This window comes from Staurois parvus, unplaced genomic scaffold, assembly GCF_062004578.1.
Source record: "Staurois parvus isolate SC_StPar_1 unplaced genomic scaffold, SC_StPar_1.0 ptg002510l, whole genome shotgun sequence".
NCBI lineage: Eukaryota > Metazoa > Chordata > Amphibia > Anura > Ranidae > Staurois > Staurois parvus.
The window spans coordinates 42,494-65,741 of NW_028320306.1; the positions used below are offsets into that span (position 1 = coordinate 42,494).

Genomic DNA, 23,248 nt, shown 5'->3' on the forward strand with positions numbered 1-23,248 from the left:
TCCCCTGTTCCCATGTAACTCGATTGCCCCAGCCGTCTCCGCCGTGTCTACGTAAGCTGTGCTGACTCAGCAGACAGATGGCAGACCTGCAGACCATTCCATTGTTCCTCCCGCAGACCGTCACTCCGCCTGTGCAGGATTGCTCTCGTCCTTCGTACGGTGACGCCGGTGACGCCGCGCTCTGACAATAACCGACACATTATTCTGGAAGATGTTGGAATAATTTATTGGGTTGTGTAGATTTCCCTCATCGCCCATCTGCCCTCCCGGCTCATACAATGGAGACGGCTCCTCTTCCAGTCATTTCCACCATCCCCAGTTCTTCTCCTCGATACCCCATCCCCCGCCCTTCTCCTCCCCTGTCCAACCACCCCGTTGTGTCCTTCCCCATCGCCCACGCCACCACCCGCCCTATTGCCTTGGCCACCTCTCCTCTTGCCCCAGGACATGCCAGGCAATAAAGGGCCGGGTCGGCTACGCAGTTCAGGGTGGCCATGGCCAGCGCAGCATGGTAGGCCGGGAACAGCCTTTCCTCCAGTGCACAGCTTTTACCCGCCGCTCCGGCATCTCCTCCAACAAGGAACACCACACTCCGCAGGAGGAGTAGCACGTAATAGGGCCCATAACACAGGAGGGCCACACAAGGAAGACCCAGCGCCAGTCTACGCACTCTCCTCTTCTCCCTTCGTTCACACGACGCGCTGTCCTTCAGGGCCCGCAGCAATCCGGCATAGCAGAGCAGCATTATCCCCCAGGGCAATAAAAACCCGGCTAATACCCTCCCCACATTGGCCAGGGCATCTGCCGTTCCGGAGAGGGGGTAGCTCTCGTAGCAGAACGTGTGGTTATAGCGGTCCCGGGTGATGGCGTCGCTGAACAAGGGCGGAGTATTAGCGGCCAGTTCTACGACCCAGACCAGTGCGGAGACGGCAGCGGCCGAACGGATGGTCCTGGCGCCAGGAAAGCGCAGCGGATGTGCCACCGCTAGATATCGGTCCGCAGAGACGCAGGACAGGAAGGCAGCCCCCACATACAGGTTGGTGTAGAAGACAAATCCAAAAAGTCGGCAGGCCCCCGGGCCGTAGCCCCACACGTCCCGCCGCAGATAATAGTCTGTCCACGGGGGAAGGGCACAAATGAGGAGGAGGTCAGACAGGCTGAGGTTCAGCAGATACACTCCTAGTTCTTTACCTTGACGGACCTGAAGCCAGGCTGCCCACAGCGCCAACAGATTGGCTGGAAGACCCACCACAAACACCACGGCGTAGAGGGATGGAGGAAGGACGCCGTCCAGATCCGAGTCCACATTGCAGGCGTCCGGGGTGGTGTTAGACATGATGAACCGAAGGGAAGGCACCAGATGACAACCACTTGTGTCCATTCACTTGGCCGTTGTACACCGCTCTTCTCCTTCCTGCCCCTTGGGGGGCGCTCTGTGCTTTATGGGGGCTCATTTATAGGGTCTGTCCTCCTCCATCACTCCTCAGGGTGTACCGTCTCCGTGTCTGTGAAAAGGGAATATCAGAGGATGAGAATCCACATACAGACTGAAAGGAGGAGGCTGAACTCTGTCTATACCGACCAGCAGGAGCCTTCTTTAGGATCCATTCTACAGAGGGAAAGGGTAGCAGGCAAGATGGTCAGGTACAAGGGGCAGGCTGAGGGAAGGTAGATAGGAAGCAGTGGTGGGTACTCTGTGAGACGAGCAACGACCTCAGGGGCAGATGGTTGGGGAGCAGTGGTGGGTACACTGTGAGACGAGCAACGACCTCAGGGGCAGATGGTTAGGGAGCAGTGGTGGGTACTCTGTGAGACGAGCAACGACCTCAGGGGCAGATGGTTGGGGAGCAGTGGTGGGTACTCTGTGAGACGAGCAACGACCTCAGGGGCAGATGGTTGGGGAGCAGTGGTGGGTACACTGTGAGACGAGCAACGACCTCAGGGGCAGATGGTTGGGGAGCAGTGGTGGGTACTCTGTGAGACGAGCAACGACCTCAGGGGCAGATGGTTGGGGAGCAGTGGTGGGTACTCTGTGAGACGAGCAACGACCTCAGGGGCAGGTGGTTGGGGAGCAGTGGTGGGTACTCTGTGAGACGAGCAACGACCTCAGGGGCAGATGGTTGGGGAGCAGTGGTGGGTACACTGTGAGACGAGCAACGACCTCAGGGGCAGATGGTTAGGGAGCAGTGGTGGGTACTCTGTGAGACGAGCAACGACCTCAGGGGCAGATAGTTGGGGAGCAGTGGTGGGTACTCTGTGAGACGAGCAACGACCTCAGGGGCAGATGGTTGGGGAGCAGTGGTGGGTACACTGTGAGACGAGCAACGACCTCAGGGGCAGATGGTTGGGGAGCAGTGGTGGGTACACTGTGAGACGAGCAACGACCTTAGGGGCAGATGGTTGGGGAGCAGTGGTGGGTACTCTGTGAGACGAGCAACGACCTCAGGGGCAGGTGGTTGGGGAGCAGTGGTGGGTACTCTGTGAGACGAGCAAAGACCTCAGGGGCAGATGGTTGGGGAGCAGTGGTGGGTACTCTGTGAGACGAGCAAAGACCTCAGGGGCAGATGGTTGGGGAGCAGTGGTGGGTACACTGTGAGACGAGCAACGACCTCAGGGGCAGATGGTTGGGGAGCAGTGGTGGGTACTCTGTGAGACGAGCAACGACCTCAGGGGCAGATGGTTGGGGAGCAGTGGTGGGTACTCTGTGAGACGAGCAACGACCTCAGGGGCAGATGGTTGGGGAGCAGTGGTGGGTACACTGTGAGACGAGCAACGACCTCAGGGGCAGGTGGTTGGGGAGCAGTGGTGGGTACTCTGTGAGACGAGCAAAGACCTCAGGGGCAGATGGTTGGGGAGCAGTGGTGGGTACACTGTGAGACGAGCAACGACCTCAGGGGCAGATGGTTGGGGAGCAGTGGTGGGTACTCTGTGAGACGAGCAACGACCTCAGGGGCAGATGGTTGGGGAGCAGTGGTGGGTACTCTGTGAGACGAGCAACGACCTCAGGGGCAGATGGTTGGGGGAGCATGGAGCATGTGAACATGGAGGAGGGAATCTATTGACCTCTCTAGCCCTCGATGGTGGCATTGCACATACCGGGGTCATGGCCAGGAGACAATAAATCCACTCAGTGATAGAGGAAGAAGAGGATCTGTGACTAGAAACAACGTGATCCTCAGTATCTGACCTCAGCTATCCTAGAATGGAGACATCAGGCAACCTCCCTAGTGGGGCCCCCTTCCCATCAGGCAACCTCCCTAGTGGGGCCCCCTTCCCATCAGGCAACCTCCCTAGTGGGGCCCCCTTCCCATCAGGCAACAACCCTAGCAGGGCCCTCTTCCCATCAGGCAACCTCCCTAGCAGGCCCTGTTCCTAGGGCCCCAGAGCAGCTGCACAGGCTGTTAGGTCTATATCTGATCTGATGGGTCTCAGCCTGGTGGTGGCATCTGATGTCACCATTGTGGGACCATCTCTCATAGAAGTATGAAATGCCGGGATGTATTCGAGGATCCTCCTCAGGATATCACAAACGTGTCTTCAATATTGGAAAGTTTGTTGTTTCTTCTATCCGGGATCTAAACACTGACTTCCATCTAGTCCCCATCTCTCCTACACTGCTGTGGACTCGCTGTAGATCCCGCGTGTAGATCCCGCGTGTAGATCCCGTGTGTAGATCCCCGGAGGTGACCTATACAGGTTACTCACTATTTGAAATTTTCAGAATTCATATGAAAGTCCCGAGATACAAGAATTCAGATTTGTGGAGTGTAACGTCTCAGATATTCCACCCAACCACACATGGGATGGACTGCCATCATACTCTACACCAGGGTTTCCCAACCAGGGTTCCAGGGAATCCTAGGGTTCCGTGAGAGATCCTCAGGGGTTCCTTCACTGCCCACTTTTCAGTGCATTCCTACCTGCCCAACAGTGGCTTCACTTACCCGACCACAAGCAGCCACTGCAACCGATTGGTGTTCACCAAATGGTCCATTCCATTTTAGTACTCGAGTACCACCTAAAGGATGGGCGTCAGCCCAGTACCACCTGATGGATGGATGTCAGCCCAGTACCACCTGATGGATGGGCGTCAGCCCAGTACCACCTGATGGATGGGCGTCAGCCCAGTACCACCTGATGGATGGGTGTCAGCCCAGTACCACCTAAAGGATGGGCGTCAGCCCAGTACCACCCGATGGATGGGCGTCAGCCCAGTACCACCCGATGGATGGGCGTCAGCCCAGTACCACCCGATGGATGGGCGTCAGCCCAGTACCACCCGATGGATGGGCGTCAGCCCAGTACCACCCGATGGATGGGCGTCAGCCAGTACCACCCGATGGATGTCAGCCCAGTACCACCCGACGGATGGCGTCAGCCCAGTACCACCCGACGGATGGTGTCAGCCCAGTACCACCCGATGGATGGGCGTCAGCCCAGTACCACCCGACGGATGGCGTCAGCCCAGTACCACCCGACGGATGGTGTCAGCCCAGTACCACCCGATGGATGGTGTCAGCCCAGTACCACCTGATGGATGGTGTCAGCCCAGTACCACCCGATGGATGGGTGTCAGCCCAGTACCACCCGATGGATGGTGTCAGCCCAGTACCACCCGATGGATGGGTGTCAGCCCAGTACCACCCGATGGATGGTGTCAGCCCAGTACCACCCGATGGATGGGTGTCAGCCCAGTACCACCCGATGGATGGGCGTCAGCCCAGTACCACCCGATGGATGGTGTCAGCCCAGTACCACCCGATGGATGGGCGTCAGCCCAGTACCACCCGATGGATGGGCGTCAGCCCAGTACCACCCGATGGATGGGCGTCAGCCCAGTACCACCCGATGGATGGGCGTCAGCCCAGTACCACCCGATGGATGGTGTCAGCCCAGTACCACCCGATGGATGGGCGTCAGCCCAGTACCACCCGATGGATGGGCGTCAGCCCAGTACCACCCGATGGATGTCAGCCCAGTACCACCCGATGGATGGTGTCAGCCCAGTACCACCCGATGGATGGTGTCAGCCCAGTACCACCCGATGGATGGGCGTCAGCCCAGTACCACCCGATGGATGGGCGTCAGCCCAGTACCACCCGATGGATGGGCGTCAGCCCAGTACCACCCGATGGATGGGCGTCAGCCCAGTACCACCCGATGGATGGGCGTCAGCCCAGTACCACCCGATGGATGTCAGCCCAGTACCACCCGACGGATGGCGTCAGCCCAGTACCACCCGGTGGATGGGCGTCAGCCCAGTACCACCCGACGGATGGGCGTCAGCCCAGTACCACCCAACGGATGGGCGTCAGCCCAGTACCACCCGATGGATGGTGTCAGCCCAGTACCACCTGATGGATGGGTGTCAGCCCAGTGGTACCTTTGTGAGCAGCATGGGAGGAGAGGAGCAGCTCATCTCTCACATGGAAGTAGGAGGAGAACAGGTGACAACTATTCGTGTTACCAAACATACCCTCTGAGAACAGAACAGAGTTTCTCAAAATTTTCAAATGTGGAACCCCTAAAAAGTATGAAAAATCTGAAGCCCCACCCCCAGTCCAAAAATGTAAATGTTACTGAGCCGGGGACAATGGATACAACCACCTGGAGGAAAACAACTTCACATCAAAAGCCCTCCTTCACATTCGAGGTTCCCCATCACTTCAGAGCTCTCCCCATCACATCAGAATCCCCCCCTTCACATCAGAGGCCTCCCTTCAGTACATCAGAGCCCCCCTATACATGAGACCCCCTCATCATATCAGAGCCTCTTGCCCCTTTCACCTTGGAGGTCCTCCATCACCTCAGAGGTCCCCCCATCACATCACAGCCCCACTACACATGAGACCCCCTCATCACACCAGAGACCCTCCTTCATATCAGAGCCCCCCGTTCCCTTCACCTTGGAGGTCCTCCATCACCTCAGAGGTCCCTCCATCACATCACAGCCCCCTATAAATGAGACCCCCTCATCACATCAGAGGCCCTCCTTCATATCAGAGCCCCCCTACACATGAGACCTCTTCATCACATCAGAGGCCCTCCTTCATATCAGAGCCCCCTTCAACTTGGAGGTTCTCCATCACCTCAGAGGTCCCCCTAACACATCAGAGCCCCCCTATAAATGAGACCCCCTCATCACATCAGAGCCCCCCATTCCCTTCACCTTGGAGGTCCCCCTATCACATCAGGGCCTCCCTATAAATGAGACCCCCTCATCACATCAGAACCCCCTCTTCATATCAGAGGCCCTCCTTAATATCAGAGCCCTCAACCCCCTTCAACGTGAAGGTCCTCCATCACTTCAGAGTTCTCCCCATCACATCAGAATCCCCCCCTTCACATCTGAGGCCTCCCTTCAGTACATCAGAGCCCCACTATACATGAGGCCCCCTCATCACATCAGAGCCCCCCCTCCATATCTGAGTCCCTTGACCCCTTCACCTTGGGAGGTCCTCCATCACCTCAGAGGTCCCCCCATCACATCAGAGCCCCCTACACATGAGACCCCCTCATCACATCAGAGGCCCTCCTTCATATCAGAGCCCCCGTTCCCTTCACCTTGGAGGTCCTCCATCACTTCAGAGGTCCCCCTATCACATCAGAGCCCCCTACACATGAGACCCCCTCATCACATCAGAGGCCCTCCTTCATATCAGAGCCCCCTGTTCCCTTCACTTTGGAGGTCCTCCATCACTTCAGAGGTCCCCCTATCACATCAGAGTCCCCCTACACATGAGACCCCCTCATCACATCAGAGGCCCTCCTTCATATCAGAGCCCCCCGTTCCCTTCAGCTTGGAGGTCCTCCATCACCTCAGAGGTCCCCCCATCACATCAGAGCCCCCTACACATGAGACCCCCTCATCACATCAGAGGCCCTCCTTCATATCAGAGCCTCCCGTTCCCTTCGTTTTGGGAGGTCCTCCATCACTTCAGAGGTCCCCCTATCACATCAGAGTCCCCTACACATGAGACCCCCTTGTCACATCAGAGGCCCTCCTTCATATCAGAGCCCCCCGTTCCCTTCACCTTGGAGGTCCTTCATCACCTCAGAGGTCCCCCCATCACATCAGAGTCCCCTACACATGAGACCCCCTTGTCACATTAGAGGCCCTCCATATCAGAGCCCCCGTTCCCTTCACCTTGGAGGTCCTCCATCACTTCAGAGTTCCCCCCTTCACATCAGAGCTCCCCTACACATGAGACCCCCTTGTCACATCAGAGGCCCTCCTTCATATCAGAGCCCCCCGTTCCCTTCAACTTGGAGGTCCTCCATCACCTCAGAGGTCCCCCCATCACATCAGAGTCCCCTACACATGAGACCCCCTTGTCACATCAGAGGCCCTCCATATCAGAGCCCCCGTTCCCTTCACCTTGGAGGTCTCCTTTCACCTTGGAGGTCCTTCATCACATCAGAGTCCCCTACACATGAGACCCCCTCGTCACATCAGAGGCCCTCCTTCATATCAGAGCCCCCTTCAACTTGGAGGTCCTCCATCACCTCAGAGGTCCCCCTATCGCATCAGAGCCCCCACTATACATGATACCCTCTCATCACATCAGAGTCACCCTCATGAATTGAAGGACTCTATATATCCCATCACAAAGCCCCCCCAGTCACACAGCCCCCTCACCACCCGTGGTTGTTACGGCAGCCAGCCCGCCCAATCCTTGTTTAACGCATGACGCTGATTCCCAGCAAACTGCGTTCCGTGCTTGCGGCACCCCAGAGGAACCCAGACGGAACCCTAGTGGAGAAGCGTTGTCCTAGAATGTATTTCAGCAATAAACACGACTTCCTATAAAACCACCCAAAGTGCTGAGAAATGACCCGTCTCTGGGGACGGCATGTGAAGAATGGCGGGTGAGAGCTTCACGTCATCAGAGCTTTAACATTATTAACTTCATTAACATTCACACTCCGAGATGGAAGTCCAGCTTTCCGCTCTCCACCAATGGGCTGTCAGCACTGAGCTCCAACACGAGGAGCCCGGAGCTATGGATCACAATGTCATGTCAAGGGTTCCTCAAGGGTTCCTGAAGGGTAGAAAGCCTGAGAAAGTCTCTACAACGTCAATGTTTTCCGTAGGTTCTTCAGTCTGCAGAGAGCTGCCTAGGTGGAACGGAGGCGTGTGATTGGAGGATTTCCATCCCAAGAAACACATTCCATTCATGTCTCATCTGTTTGCAAGAACACTTTCCCTCCAGTATTGAAAACACATTTCCATGTACTGGAGACGTTCTCCTGATATAGAGGTGTCTAGGTTCTCTCCATCGTACTGGAGGGGTAATGAGAGAAGATTCGCACAAAGACCCCCCAAATGTGACTGGGAGGAGCCACGCCATCATATCAGAGGGCGTGGCCTGTATTATGTGGGGAACATGTGAAGCAAGACACAAGGATCTCCTCAAACACAACAAAGTGAATGACCGGCGCAGAGACGTTGTATGGAATCTTCCAGATTGGTGGTACAAGACGAAGGAAAGCTCTGAAGGGAGGCGGAGTCAATGGATCGCCTCAATACGCGGCATTCAGGCGGCGAACGTCAGGTCATTTCTTTTTTGTGGGATGTAAATTAGTTTCCTTTTTTGTATTTCTGGATAATTCTGCATTTATCAGATCAACTCCAGTCCTATGTGTTGTGATCCTCGTGGGAGGGGCCTTCCCAATGTCATTATAGCCCCCCACAACACTGGCCAATGGACCAACGCCTCCCATGTGAAGATTTAAAGTGTATCTATCCCTCCTCCCACCCAAAGAAAAAAAATCTGCATGGCACCCCCCCCCCCCTCCACTCATTACAACTCTTCCCCCCCCCCACTCCTGATCAGTATGGCACCCCCTTCCTGCTCTCTACTTCAGAATGTACCCCCCTCTACTCCTCAGTATGGCACCCCCTCCCAGCTCTCTACCTCAGAATGTACCCCCCTCTACGCCTCAGTATGGCACCCCCTCCCAGCTCTCTACCTCAGAATGTACCCCCCTCTACGCCTCAGTATGGCACCCCCTCCCAGCTCTCTACCTCAGAATGTACCCCCCTCTATGCCTCAGTATGGCACCCCCTCCCAGCTCTCTACCTCAGGATGTACCCCCCTCTATTCCTCAGTATGGCACCCCCACCCAGCTCTCTACCTCAGAATGTACCCCCCTCTACTCCTCAGTATGGCACCCCCTTCCTGCTCTCTACTTCAGAATGTACCCCCCTCTATTCTTCAGTATGGCACCCCCTCCCAGTTCTCTACCTCAGGATGTACCCCCCTCTACTCAGTATGGCACCCCCTCCCAGCTCTCTACCTCAGAATGTACCCCCCGCTACTCCACTCTTCTCCACTCTTCTCCTCAGTATGGCGCCCCCTACTCCACTCTTCTCCTCAGTATGGCGCCCCCTACTCCACTCTTCTCCTCAGTATGGCGCCCCCTACTCCACTCTTCTCCTCAGTATGGCACCCCTACTCCACTCTTGTCCTTAGTATGGCGCCCCCTACTCCACTCTCATACTCCATATGACACCCCCTTCTCCACGGTTGTCCTCAGAATGACACCCCCTTCTCCACTGTCGTACTCAGCATGACACCCCCTTCTCCACTCTTGGCCACAGCATGGCACCCCTACTCTTCTCTCATCCTCAGCAGGAACGTGGGTTCCATACTAGCGAGGACAGCAAAGAGGGGGGTTCCATTCGAAGGAGAGTTCGGTGGGAGGAGGCCTATTGAGGAAGGGAGTGGAGAGGAACCCTAAGGGTGCAAGGCAGAATGTGTCCGAGGAATTCCCAGTGCTGTTGAAGAAACTGGAAATTCTTTTCTCTGTATATGTTGTAGAGAATTCGGGGACTTTTCATCTTCCTGGGGTGACCACACTGATGGGGAGCACACTGATGGGGACCACACTGATGGGGACCACACTGATGGGGACCACACTGATGGGGAGCACAGAGCAGCAGTGGACTCCACACATAGCCTTGTAATGAACCTCCTGAAGCTGTAGTGTGAACATGACTTGGGTCATCCCGGACCTCGATGGTATATCCTACACCAGCTCCATCATGAGGGGTTCAGGCTCTGGGACATCCTATCTGAACCTTTCTTTCCCTGAAGAACCCTTCCAATAATTTCCAGGCCTCGGGGAACACTCTTGCTATGGTTTGTCCATTGAGGGTCATTGGGGGGGAAAGTTCTCCTTGCAATGATAGCAGCAATGACACCCTAACACTGGTGTCATGGCTCTGCCCAGTGGTGTTGAACCTGGAAGGCACCACCAGATGGGAGGTCAGTCAATCACAGCTCAAGGACGTGCCATAGGAACCTACGAAGGAACCCCAAGGTTCCATGAGGTGCTGGTTGAGTGTCTGCTGTGTGATGTTGGAGGTGAAGTGGGGGGGCTGTATGAGGTTGGGGTGTACTGTCGGTATTTATGATCAGTTATTGGGGGGCGACACGTCTTAGAGGAGTCGGTTTGGGCGCTGCTCTCGGCTGCCTCGTCATCCCAGTTCTCGTGTCTGGACAATGCTCCAAAAGAGACTCTTCTGACACCAGATCCGTCATGGGAGAGCGATGGAAGCTTCTAGAATGTTGGGACGGGGCACAGGGTTGTCGTGTGAATAATTAATGAGCTGCCTGCTTTGTATATAAATATTTACATACTGGAAGTGATTAGAGAGAGACTTACAGAGCCAGGAGAACCAGCGAGGAAGTCAGGAATGAGGGACATGGGGGAGGGGATCTACTCTGCAGGAGAAAACCCAACAAGTGACCCGTAACAAAGGGAGATAAGAACCAGCATGAGGGAGTGCAGACAAAGCAAAACACAACGGGAGGTCGGAGAGGAGAGGGAGCGCAGGATCACAGGGGGGGGGGGGAGTGCGGGATCACAGGGGGGGGGGAGTGCGGGATCACAGGGGGGGGGGGGGAGTGCGAGATCACAGGGGGGGGGGGAGTGCGGGATCACAGGGGGGGGGGAGAGTGCAGGATCACGGGGGGGGGGGGGGGGAGAGTGCAGGATCACAGGGGGGAGAGTGCGGGATCACAGGGGGGGGGGGGAGAGTGCAGGATCACAGGGGAGAGTGCCGGATCACAGGGGGGGGAGAGTGCAGGATCACAGGGGGGAGAGTGCAGGATCACAGGGGGGGGGGGGGGGGAGTGCGGGATCACAGGGGGGAGAGTGCGGGATCACAGGGGGGGAGAGTGCGGGATCACAGGGGGGGGGGGGAGAGTGCAGGATCACGGGGGGAGAGTGCGGGATCACAGGGGGGGAGAGTGCGGGATCACAGGGGGGGGGGGAGAGTGCAGGATCACAGGGGAGAGTGCGGGATCACAGGGGGGGGGGGGGGGGAGAGTGCAGGATCACAGGGGAGAGAGTGCCGGATCACAGGGGGGGGGAGAGTGCAGGATCACAGGGGGGAGAGTGCAGGATCACAGGGGGGAGAGTGCAGGATCACAGGGGGGGGAGTGCGGGATCACAGGGGGGAGAGTGCAGGATCACGGGGGAGAGTGCAGGATCACGGGGGAGAGTGCCGGATCACAGGGGGGGGAGAGTGCAAGATCACAGGGGGGGGGAGAGTGCAGGATCACAGGGGGGGGGGAGAGTGCAGGATCACAGGGGGGGGGGAGAGTGCAGGATCACAGGGGGGGGGGAGAGTGCAGGATCACAGGGGGGAGAGTGCGGGATCACAGGGGGGGGGGAGTGCGGGATCACAGGGGGGGGAGAGTGCAGGATCACAGGGGGGAGAGTGCAGGATCACAGGGGGGAGAGTGCGGGATCACGGGGGAGAGTGCGGGATCACAGGGGGGAGAGTGCGGGATCACAGGGGGAGAGTGCGGGATCACAGGGGGAGAGTGCGGGATCACAGGGGGGGAGTGCAGGATCACAGGGGGGAGAGCGCAGGATCACAGGGGGGAGAGCGCAGGATAACGGGGGAGAGCGCAGGATCACAGGGGGGAGAGTGCAGGATCACAGGGGGGAGAGCGCAGGATCACAGGGGGGAGAGCGCAGGATAACAGGGGGGAGAGCGCAGGATCACAGGGGGGAGAGCGCAGGATCACAGGGGGGAGAGCGCAGGATCACAGGGGGGAGAGCGCAGGATCACAGGGGGGAGAGAGTGCAGGATCACAGGGGGGAGTGAGTGCAGGATCACAGGGGGGAGTGAGTGCAGGATCACAGGGGGGAGAGAGTGCAGGATCACAGGGGGGAGAGAGTGCAGGATCACAGGGGGGGAGAGTGCAGGATCACAAGGGGGAGAGTGCAGGATCACGGGGGGAGAGTGCAGGATCACAAAGGGGAGAGTGTGGGATCACAGGGTGGAGAGAGTGCAGGATCATAAAGGGGAGAGAGTGCAGGATCACAGGGGGAAGAGAGTGCAGGATCACAGGGGGAAGAGAGTGCAGGATCACAGGGGGAAGAGAGTGCAGGATCACAGGGGGAAGAGAGTGCAGGATCACAGGGGGAAGAGAGTGCAGGATCACAGGGGGAAGAGAGTGCAGGATCATAAAGGGGAGTGCAGGATCACAGGGGGGAGAGTGGAGGATCACAGGGGGAAGAGAGTGCAGGATCACAGGGGGAAGAGAGTGCAGGATCATAAAGGGGAGAGAGTGCAGGATCACAGGGGGGAGAGAGTGCAGGATCATAAAGGGGAGAGAGTGCAGGATCACAGGGGGGAGAGTGCAGGATCACAGGGGGAAGAGAGTGCAGGATCACAGGGGGAAGAGAGTGCAGGATCACAGGGGGAAGAGAGTGCAGGATCACAGGGGGAAGAGAGTGCAGGATCATAAAGGGGAGAGAGTGCAGGATCACAGGGGGGAGAGTGCAGGATCACATGGGGGAGAGTGCAGGATCACAGGGGGAAGAGAGTGCAGGATCACAGGGGGAAGAGAGTGCAGGATCACAGGGGAGAGAGTGCAGGATCACAGGGTGGAGAGTGCAGGATCACAGGGTGGAGAGTGCAGGATCACAAAGGGGAGTGCAGGATCACAGGGGAGAGAGTGAAGGATCACAGGGGGGAGAGTGCAGGATCATAAAGGGGAGTGCAGGATCACAGGGGAGAGAGTGGAGGATCACAGGGTGGAGAGTGCAGGATCACAAAGGGGAGTGCAGGATCACAGGGGAGAGAGTGAAGGATCACAGGGGGGAGAGTGCAGGATCATAAAGGGGAGTGCAGGATCACAGGGGAGAGAGTGGAGGATCACAGGGGGGAGAGTGCAGGATCACAGGGGGGAGAGTGCAGGATCACAGGGGGGAGAGTGCAGGATCACAGGGGGGAGAGTGCAGGATCACAGGGGGGAGAGTGCTGGACCCCGAGGGGGGGGGGGGGGAGAGTGCAGGATCACAGGGGGGAGAGGGCAGCATCATTGGGGGGGGGGGGGAGTGCAGGATCACAGAAGGAAGGGCAGGATCATGGGGGAGAGTGCAGCAACACAGGGGAGAGCGTGCAGGATCACGGGGGGGAGAGTGCAGGATCACAGTGGGGAGAGTGCAGGATCACAGGGGGGAGGGTGCAGCATCACAGGGGGGGAGGGTGCAGCATCACAGGGGGGGAGGGTGCAGCATCACAGGGGGGGAGGGTGCAGCATCACAGGGGGGGAGAGTGCAGCGTCACAGGGGGAGAGAGTGGAGGATCACAGGGGGGGGAGAGTGGAGGATCACAGGGGGGGAGAGTGCAGGATCACAGGGGGGAGGGTGCAGGATCACAGGGGGGAGGGTGCAGCATCACAGGGGGGGAGGGTGCAGCATCACAGGGGGGGAGAGTGCAGCGTCACAGGGGGGGAGAGTGCAGCGTCACAGGGGGGAGAGTGCAGGATCACAGGGGAGAGAGTGGAGGATCACAGGGGGGAGGGTGCAGGATCACAGGGGGGAGGGTGCAGGATCACAGGGGGGAGGGTGCAGGATCACAGGGGGGGGGGTGGAGAGAGTGCAGGATCACAGGGGGAGAGTGCAGGATCACAGGGGGGAGAGTGCAGGATCACAGGGGAGCGAGTGCAGGATCACAGGGGAGCGAGTGCAGGATCACAGGGGAGCGAGTGCAGGATCACAGGGGGGAGAGTGCAGGATCACAGAGGGGGAGGGTGCAGGATCACAGAGGGGGAGGGTGCAGGATCACGGGAGGGGGGGAGAGTGCAGGATCACAGGGGAGAGAGTGCAGGATCACAGAGGGGGAGGGTGTAGGATCACGGGAGGGGGGGAGAGTGCAGGATCACGGGAGAGGGGGAGAGTGCAGGATCATGGGGGGGGGAGAATGCCGCGTCACATGGGGGAGAGTGCAGGATCACAGGGGGGAGAGTGCAGGATCACAGAGGGGGAGGGTGCAGGATCATGGGAGAGGGGGAGAGTGCAGGATCATGGGGGGGGGGAGAATGCCGCGTCACATGGGGGAGAGTGCAGGATCACAGGATGGAGAGTGCAGGATCACAGGATGGAGAGTGCAGGATCACAGGGGGGAGGGTGCAGGATCACAGGGGGGAGGGTGCAGCATCACAGGGGGGAGAGTGGAGGATCACAGGGGGGAGAGTGGAGGATCACAGGGGGGAGAGTGGAGGATCACAGGGGGGAGAGTGGAGGATCACAGGGGGGAGAGTGCAGGATCACAGGGGGGAGAGTGCAACATCACAGTGAAGGAGAGTGCTGGATCACGGGGGGAGGGTGCAGGATCACAGGGGGAGAGTGGAGGATCACAGGGGGGGAGAGTGCAGGATCACAGGGGGGAGGGTGCAGGATCACAGGGGGGAGAGTGGAGGATCACAGGGGGGAGAGTGGAGGATCACGGGGGGGGAGAGTGCAGGATCATGGGGGGGGAGAATACCGGGTCACATGGGGGAGAGTGCAGGATCACAGGGGGGAGGGTGCAGGATCATGGGGGGGAGAGAGTGCAGGATCACAGGGGGGAGATTTTTGGGGGTCGATGTGTAGTAATAGGGAAGCGTACAGGAGATGCTGTGAATGATGATGGAATGTGAACAATGAAGAGGGAGCCGAGTCGGGATTCCCTTTTCGTCCTGTCAGTGATCTGTATGTACCTGGGGGGGTCCTCTCCTGATGCTGCTCGCGGTCCCCAGGCAGAACCTGGGAGGGATCAGGAGATCTTCCTGCAATGTGTGATCTGTGCCCCCCCCCCCCGCCCCCCTCCCAGAGTTCACAAATGGACCAATGAGAGTCAAGTAGGATGTTGTCAGTGTTAGAAATAGAGAGTGTTGGGGAGCAGCTATACCCCTCTATACACCTCTATACCCCTCTATACCCCTCTATACTCCTCTATACTCCTCTATACTCCTCTATACTCCTCTATACGCCTCTATACTCCTCTATACCCCTCTATACGCCTCTATTACTCCTCTATACGCCTCTATACCCCTCTATACGCCTCTATACGCCTCTATACTCCTCTATACCCCTCTATACACCTCTATACACCTCTATACTCCTCTATTCACCTCTATACCCCTCTATACTCCTCTATTCACCTCTATACCCCTCTATACTCCTCTATACACCTCTATACACCTCTATTCTCCTCTATTCTCCTCTATACACCTCTATACACCTCTATACTCCTCTATACCCCTCTATACACCTCTATACACCTCTATACTCCTCTATTCACCTCTATACCCCTCTATACTCCTCTATTCACCTCTATACCCCTCTATACTCCTCTATACACCTCTATACACCTCTATACACCTCTATTCTCCTCTATACACCTCTATTCTCCTCTATTCTCCTCTATACACCTCTATACACCTCTATTCTCCTCTATACGCCTCTATACTCCTCTATACACCTCTATACACCTCTATACACCTCTATTCACCTCTATTCTCCTCTATACACCTCTATACACCTCTATACTCCTCTATACACCTCTATACTCCTCTATACACCTCTATTCACCTCTATTCTCCTCTATACACCTCTATACTCCTCTATACTCCTCTATACCCCTCTATACGCCTCTATACCCCTCTATACGCCTCTATACCCCTCTATACCCCTCTATACACCTCTATACACCTCTATACACCTCTATACTCCTCTATTCACCTCTATACTCCTCTATTCACCTCTATACTCCTCTATTCACCTCTATTCTCCTCTATACACCTCTATACACCTCTATACTCCTCTATACCCCTCTATACGCCTCTATACGCCTCTATACTCCTCTATACTCCTCTATACACCTCTATACTCCTCTATTCACCTCTATACTCCTCTATTCACCTCTATTCTCCTCTATACACCTCTATACTCCTCTATACACCTCTATTCTCCTCTATACGCCTCTATACTTCTCTATACTCCTCTATACACCTCTATACTCTTCTATACACCTCTATTCTCCTCTATTCTCCTCTATACACCTCTATACTCCTCTATACACCTCTATACTCCTCTATACACCTCTATTCTCCTCTATACGCCTCTATACTTCTCTATACTCCTCTATACACCTCTATACTCTTCTATACACCTCTATTCTCCTCTATTCTCCTCTATACACCTCTATACACCTCTATACCCCTCTATACTCCTCTATACACCTCTATACACCTCTATACCCCTCTATACTCCTCTATACCCCTCTATACCCCTCTATACACCTCTATACTCCTTTGTACCCCTCTGTACTCCTCTATACCCCTCTGTACCCCTCTGTACTCCTCTGTACACCTCTGTACTCCTCTGTACCCCTCTGTACTCCTCTATACACCTCTATACTCCTCTATACACCTCTATACACCTCTATTCTCCTCTATACCCCTCTATTCTCCTCTATACTCCTCTATACCCCTCTATACCCCTCTATACTCCTCTATACACCTCTATACACCTCTATTCTCCTCTATACTCTTCTATTCTCCTCTATACACCTCTATTCTCCTCTATACCCCTCTATACTCCTCTATACACCTCTATTCTCCTCTATACTCCTCTATACCCCTCTATACACCTCTATACGCCTCTATACCCCTCTATACACCTCTATTCTCCTCTATACCCCTCTATACACCTCTATACTCCTCTATACACCTCTATTCTCCTCTATACACCTCTATACACCTCTATTCTCCTCTATACCCCTCTATACACCTCTATACACCTCTGTACACCTCTGTACACCTCTGTACTCCTCTATACACCTCTATACCCCTCTATACCCCTCTATACCCCTCTATACCCCTCTATACACCTCTATACACCTCTATACACCTCTATACTCCTCTATACTCCTCTATACCCCTCTATACCCCTCTATACCCCTCTATACCCCTCTATACACCTCTATACACCTCTATACTCCTCTATACTCCTCTATACTCCTCTATACTCCTCTATACCCCTCTATACACCTCTATACTCCTCTATACCCCTCTATACCCCTCTATACACCTCTATACTCCTCTATACTCCTCTATACCCCTCTATACACCTCTATACTCCTCTCTCCTGATCTATACTCTATGTTGTTCTGGGTCAGAGGAGGATCGGAAGGGAAGTGTCTGAGTTCTGTACAATGTCATCCTCCTTTCCTGATCTGTACTCTCCTGCGGAAACTATTGTTGTCCAGAAATGTTCCTGAATGAATGCGGCGTCTCCAGAGTGTGGGGTGTGGGGTGCGGGGTGTGGGGCGTGTTTTAATACTACAGTTTGTTGTGTATCGTAATGTATATTGTAGTATATATATATATATTGTGCTGTGATGTAGTATATATATATATTGTGCTGTGATGTAGTATATATATATATATTGTGCTGTGATGTAGTATATATATATATATATTGTGCTGTGATGTAGTATATATATATATATATTGTGCTGTGATGTAGTATATATATATATATTGTGCTGTGATGTAGTATATATATACAGTCATGGCCGAAATTGTTGGCACCCTTGATATTTCTCCAGGAAATCATGTATTTCTCACGAAACGTATTGCATTAACACATGTTTTGCTATACACATGTTTATTCCCTTTGTGTGTATTGGGACAAAACAAAAAAGGGAGGAAAGAAAGCAAATTCGACATAATGTCACACAAACCTCCAAAAATGGGCTGGACAAAAGTATTGGCACCCTTTCACAACTGCGGATAAATAAGAATGTTACAAGCATGTGATGCTCCTGTAAACTCACCTGGGGCAAGTAACAGGTGTGGGCAATATAGAAATCACACCTGAAAGCAGATAAAAAGGAGAGACGTTCACTTAACCTTTGCATTGTGTGTCTGTCTGTGCCACACTAAGCATGGACAACAGAAAGAGGAGACGAGAACTGTCTGAGGACCTGAGAACCAAAATTGTGGCAAAATATCAACAATCTCAAGGTTACAAGTCCATCTCCAGAGAACTAGATTTGCCTTTGTCCACAGTGCGCAACATTATCAAGAAGTTTGCAACCCATGGCACTGTAGCTAATCTCCCTGGTCGTGGACGGATGAGGAAAATTGATGAAAGATTGCAACGCAGAATAGTCCGGATGGTGGATAAGCAGCCCCAAACATGTTCCAAAGACATTCAAGCTGTCCTGCAGGCTCAGGGAGCATCAGTGTCAGCGCGAACTATCCGTCGACATTTAAATGAAATGAAACGCTATGGCAGGAGACCCAGGAGGACCCCACTGCTGACACAGAGACATAAAAAAGCAAGACTACAGTTTGCCAAAATGTACTTGAGTAAGCCAAAAGCCTTCTGGGAAAACGTCTTGTGGACAGATGAGACCAAGATAGAGCTTTTCGGTAAAGCACATCATTCTACTGTTTACCGAAAACGGAATGAGGCCTACAAAGAACAAAACACAGTACCTACGGTAAAATATGGTGGAGGTTCAATGATGTTTTGGGGTTGTTTTGCTGCCTCTGGCACTGGGTGCCTTGACTGTGTGCAAGGCATCATGAAATCTGAGGATTACCAAAGGATTTTGGGTCGCACTGTAGGGCCCAGTGTCAGAAAGCTGGGTTTGCGTCCAAGATCCTGGGTCTTCCAGCAGGACAATGACCCCAAACATACGTCAAAAAGCACTCAGAAATGGATGGCAAAGAAGCGCTGGAGAGTTCTGAAGTGGCCAGCAATGAGCCCAGATCTAAATCCCATTGAACACCTGTGGAGAGATCTTAAAATTGCTGTTGGGAAAAGGTGTCCTTCCAATAAGAGAGACCTGGAGCTGTTTGCAAAGGAAGAGTGGTCCAAAATTCCGGGTGAGAGGTGTCAGAAGCTTATTGATGGTTATAGGAAGCGACTGATTTCAGTTATGTTTTCCAAAGGGTGTGCAACCAAATATTAAGTTAAGGGTGCCAATACTTTTGTCCAGCCCATTTTTGGGGTTTTGTGTGACATTATGTCATATTTGCTTTTCTGCCTCTGTTTTATATTTGTTCCAATACATACAAAGGGAATAAACATGTGTATAGCAAAACATGTGTTAATGCAATACCTTTTTTGTGTGAAATACTTGATTTTCAGGAAAAATATCAAGGGTGCCAACAATTTCGGCCATGACTGTATATATATTGTGCTGTGATGTAGTATATATATATATATTGTGCTGTGATGTAGTATATATATATATATATTGTGCTGTGATGTAGTATATATATATATATTGTGCTGTGATGTAGTATATATATATATATTGTGCTGTGATGTAGTATATATATATATATATATATATATATTGTGCTGTGATGTAGTATATATATATATATATTGTGCTGTGATGTAGTATATATATATATTGTGCTGTGATGTAGTATATATATATATTGTGCTGTGATGTAGTATATATATATATATATATTGTGCTGTGATGTAGTATATATATATATATATATTGTGCTGTGATGTAGTATATATATATATATATATTGTGCTGTGATGTAGTATATATATATATATATTGTGCTGTGATGTAGTATATATATATATATTGTGCTGTGATGTAGTATATATATATATATATTGTGCTGTGATGTAGTATATATATATATATTGTGCTGTGATGTAGTATATATATATATATTGTGCTGTGATGTAGTATATATATATATATATTGTGCTGTGATGTAGTATATATATATATATATTGTGCTGTGATGTAGTATATATATATATATATTGTGCTGTGATGTAGTATATATATATATATATATATATTGTGCTGTGATGTAGTATATATATATATATTGTGCTGTGATGTAGTATATATATATATATTGTGCTGTGATGTAGTATATATATATATATTGTGCTGTGATGTAATATATATATATATATTGTGCTGTGATGTAGTATATATATATATATTGTGCTGTGATGTAGTATATATATATATATTGTGCTGTGATGTAGTATATATATATATATATTGTGCTGTGATGTAGTATATATATATATATATTGTGCTGTGATGTAGTATATATATATATATTGTGCTGTGATGTAGTATATATATATATATATTGTGCTGTGATGTAGTATATATATATATATTGTGCTGTGATGTAATATATATATATATATTGTGCTGTGATGTAGTATATATATATATATTGTGCTGTGATGTAGTATATATATATATATTGTGCTGTGATGTAGTATATATATATATATATTGTGCTGTGATGTAGTATATATATATATATATTGTGCTGTGATGTAGTATATATATATATATATTGTGCTGTGATGTAGTATATATATATATATATTGTGCTGTGATGTAGTATATATATATATATATTGTGCTGTGATGTAGTATATATATATATATATATTGTGCTGTGATGTAGTATATATATATATATATTGTGCTGTGATGTAGTATATATATATATATATTGTGCTGTGATGTAGTATATATGTATATATTGTGCTGTGATGTAGTATATATATATATATTGTGCTGTGATGTAATATATATATATATTGTGCTGTGATGTAGTATATATATATATATATTGTGCTGTGATGTAGTATATATATATATTGTGCTGTGATGTAGTATATATATATATATTGTGCTGTGATGTAGTATATATATATATATATATATATATATTGTGCTGTGATGTCGTATATATATATATATTGTGCTGTGATGTAGTATATATATATATTGTGCTGTGATGTAGTATATATATATATTGTGCTGTGATGTAGTATATATATATATATATTGTGCTGTGATGTAGTATATATATATATATATTGTGCTGTGATGTAGTATATATATTGTGCTGTGATGTAGTATATATATATATATATTGTGCTGTGATGTAGTATATATATATATATTGTGCTGTGATGTAATATATATATATATTGTGCTGTGATGTAGTATATATATATATATTGTGCTGTGATGTAGTATATATATATATATATTGTGCTGTGATGTAGTATATATATATATATTGTGCTGTGATGTAATATATATATATATTGTGCTGTGATGTAGTATATATATATATATTGTGCTGTGATGTAGTATATATATATATATATTGTGCTGTGATGTAGTATATATATATATATTGTGCTGTGATGTAGTATATATATATATTGTGCTGTGATGTAGTATATATATATATATTGTGCTGTGATGTAGTATATATATTGTGCTGTGATGTAGTATATATATATATATATTGTGCTGTGATGTAGTATATATATATATATTGTGCTGTGATGTAGTATATATATATATATTGTGCTGTGATGTAGTATATATATATATATATATTGTGCTGTGATGTAGTATATATATATATATATATTGTGCTGTGATGTAGTATATATATATATATATATTGTGCTGTGATGTAGTATATATATATTGTGCTGTGATGTCGTATATATATATATATTGTGCTGTGATGTAATATATATATATATTGTGCTGTGATGTAGTATATATATATATATTGTGCTGTGATGTAGTATATATATATATATATTGTGCTGTGATGTAGTATATATATATATATATTGTGCTGTGATGTAGTATATATATATATATTGTGCTGTGATGTAGTATATATATATATATATTGTGCTGTGATGTAGTATATATATATATATATATTGTGCTGTGATGTAGTATATATATATATATATTGTGCTGTGATGTAGTATATATATATATATATTGTGCTGTGATGTAGTATATATATATATATATTGTGCTGTGATGTAGTATATATATATTGTGCTGTGATGTAGTATATATATATATATATATATTGTGCTGTGATGTAGTATATATATATATATATATTGTGCTGTGATGTAGTATATTTATATATATATTGTGCTGTGATGTAGTATATATATATATTGTGCTGTGATGTAGTATATATATATATATATTGTGCTGTGATGTAGTATATATATATATATATTGTGCTGTGATGTAGTATATATATACAGTATATATAGTGTTGCGATGTAGTATTTTGTTACCTGTGTCCCCGGCGGTGGTGTCCCCTCCTCAGCTCCGTCCTGTCCAGGAAGAGTCCAGCATGTCCCCCCCTCCCCTGGTGCAGGTTCTCCTGGCTGGAGGCAGGTCGGTGCCTAGGCACAGCTCAGAGCTCAGAGGAGTCTCCTAGACAGAAGAGTGCTCGGGGCGGACTGGAGCTACTAGTTGGGTTCAGCTTCTGGATGGAGAGCCTGGAGGTTGGGCTAAGCATTAACCATGTGTGGAGCAGACTGATTACAGATCCCAAACCAGTGAGGATCCTGCAGCACATCGCAGCCCGTCCCTGCAGAGCAATGCCAACCAAGTTCACAGAAGTCAGAGATAATACAGAAGAGATCATTTTCCTTCAGACAAAACCGCCACCTGGAGGATCGCCAGCAGTAATGGATTTGTGGTTTCTACACAGTGCTGGGCTGTGAAAACTTCTGAGTCTGAGCAGAGCCGTAGTGAGGAACCTGAGCAGAGCCCGTAGTGACCAGTCTGAGCAGAGCCGTAGTGAGGAGTCTGAGCAGAGCCCGTAGTGAGGAGTCTGAGCAGAGCCCGTAGTGAGGAGTCTGAGCAGAGCCCGTAGTGAGGAGTCTGAGCAGAGCCCGTAGTGAGGAACCTGAGCAGAGCCCGTAGTGAGGAACCTGAGCAGAGCCCGTAGTGACCAGTCTGAGCAGAGCCCGTAGTGACCAGTCTTAGCAGAGCCCGTAGTGAGGAACCTGAGCAGAGCCGTAGTGAGGAACCTGAGCAGAGGCCGTAGTGAGGAACCTGAGCAGAGGCCGTAGTGAGGAACCT

At 50.7% G+C, this 23,248-nt stretch overlaps 1 protein-coding gene across 1 annotated transcript; it reads right to left on the reverse strand.

Annotated features, from left to right (window-relative positions):
* Positions 1-210: 210 nt before the first annotated feature.
* LOC149430709 (G protein-coupled receptor 4-like) lies at positions 211-22,589 on the reverse strand. Its single transcript, XM_089666070.1, has 2 exons — positions 22,453-22,589; positions 211-1,505 (listed from the first exon to the last, which is right to left on the reverse strand). Exon 2 carries the CDS (start codon positions 1,379-1,381, stop codon positions 272-274), a length of 1,110 nt encoding a protein of 369 aa, XP_089522196.1. The 5' UTR covers positions 1,382-1,505; positions 22,453-22,589; the 3' UTR covers positions 211-271.
* Positions 22,590-23,248: the final 659 nt, after the last annotated feature.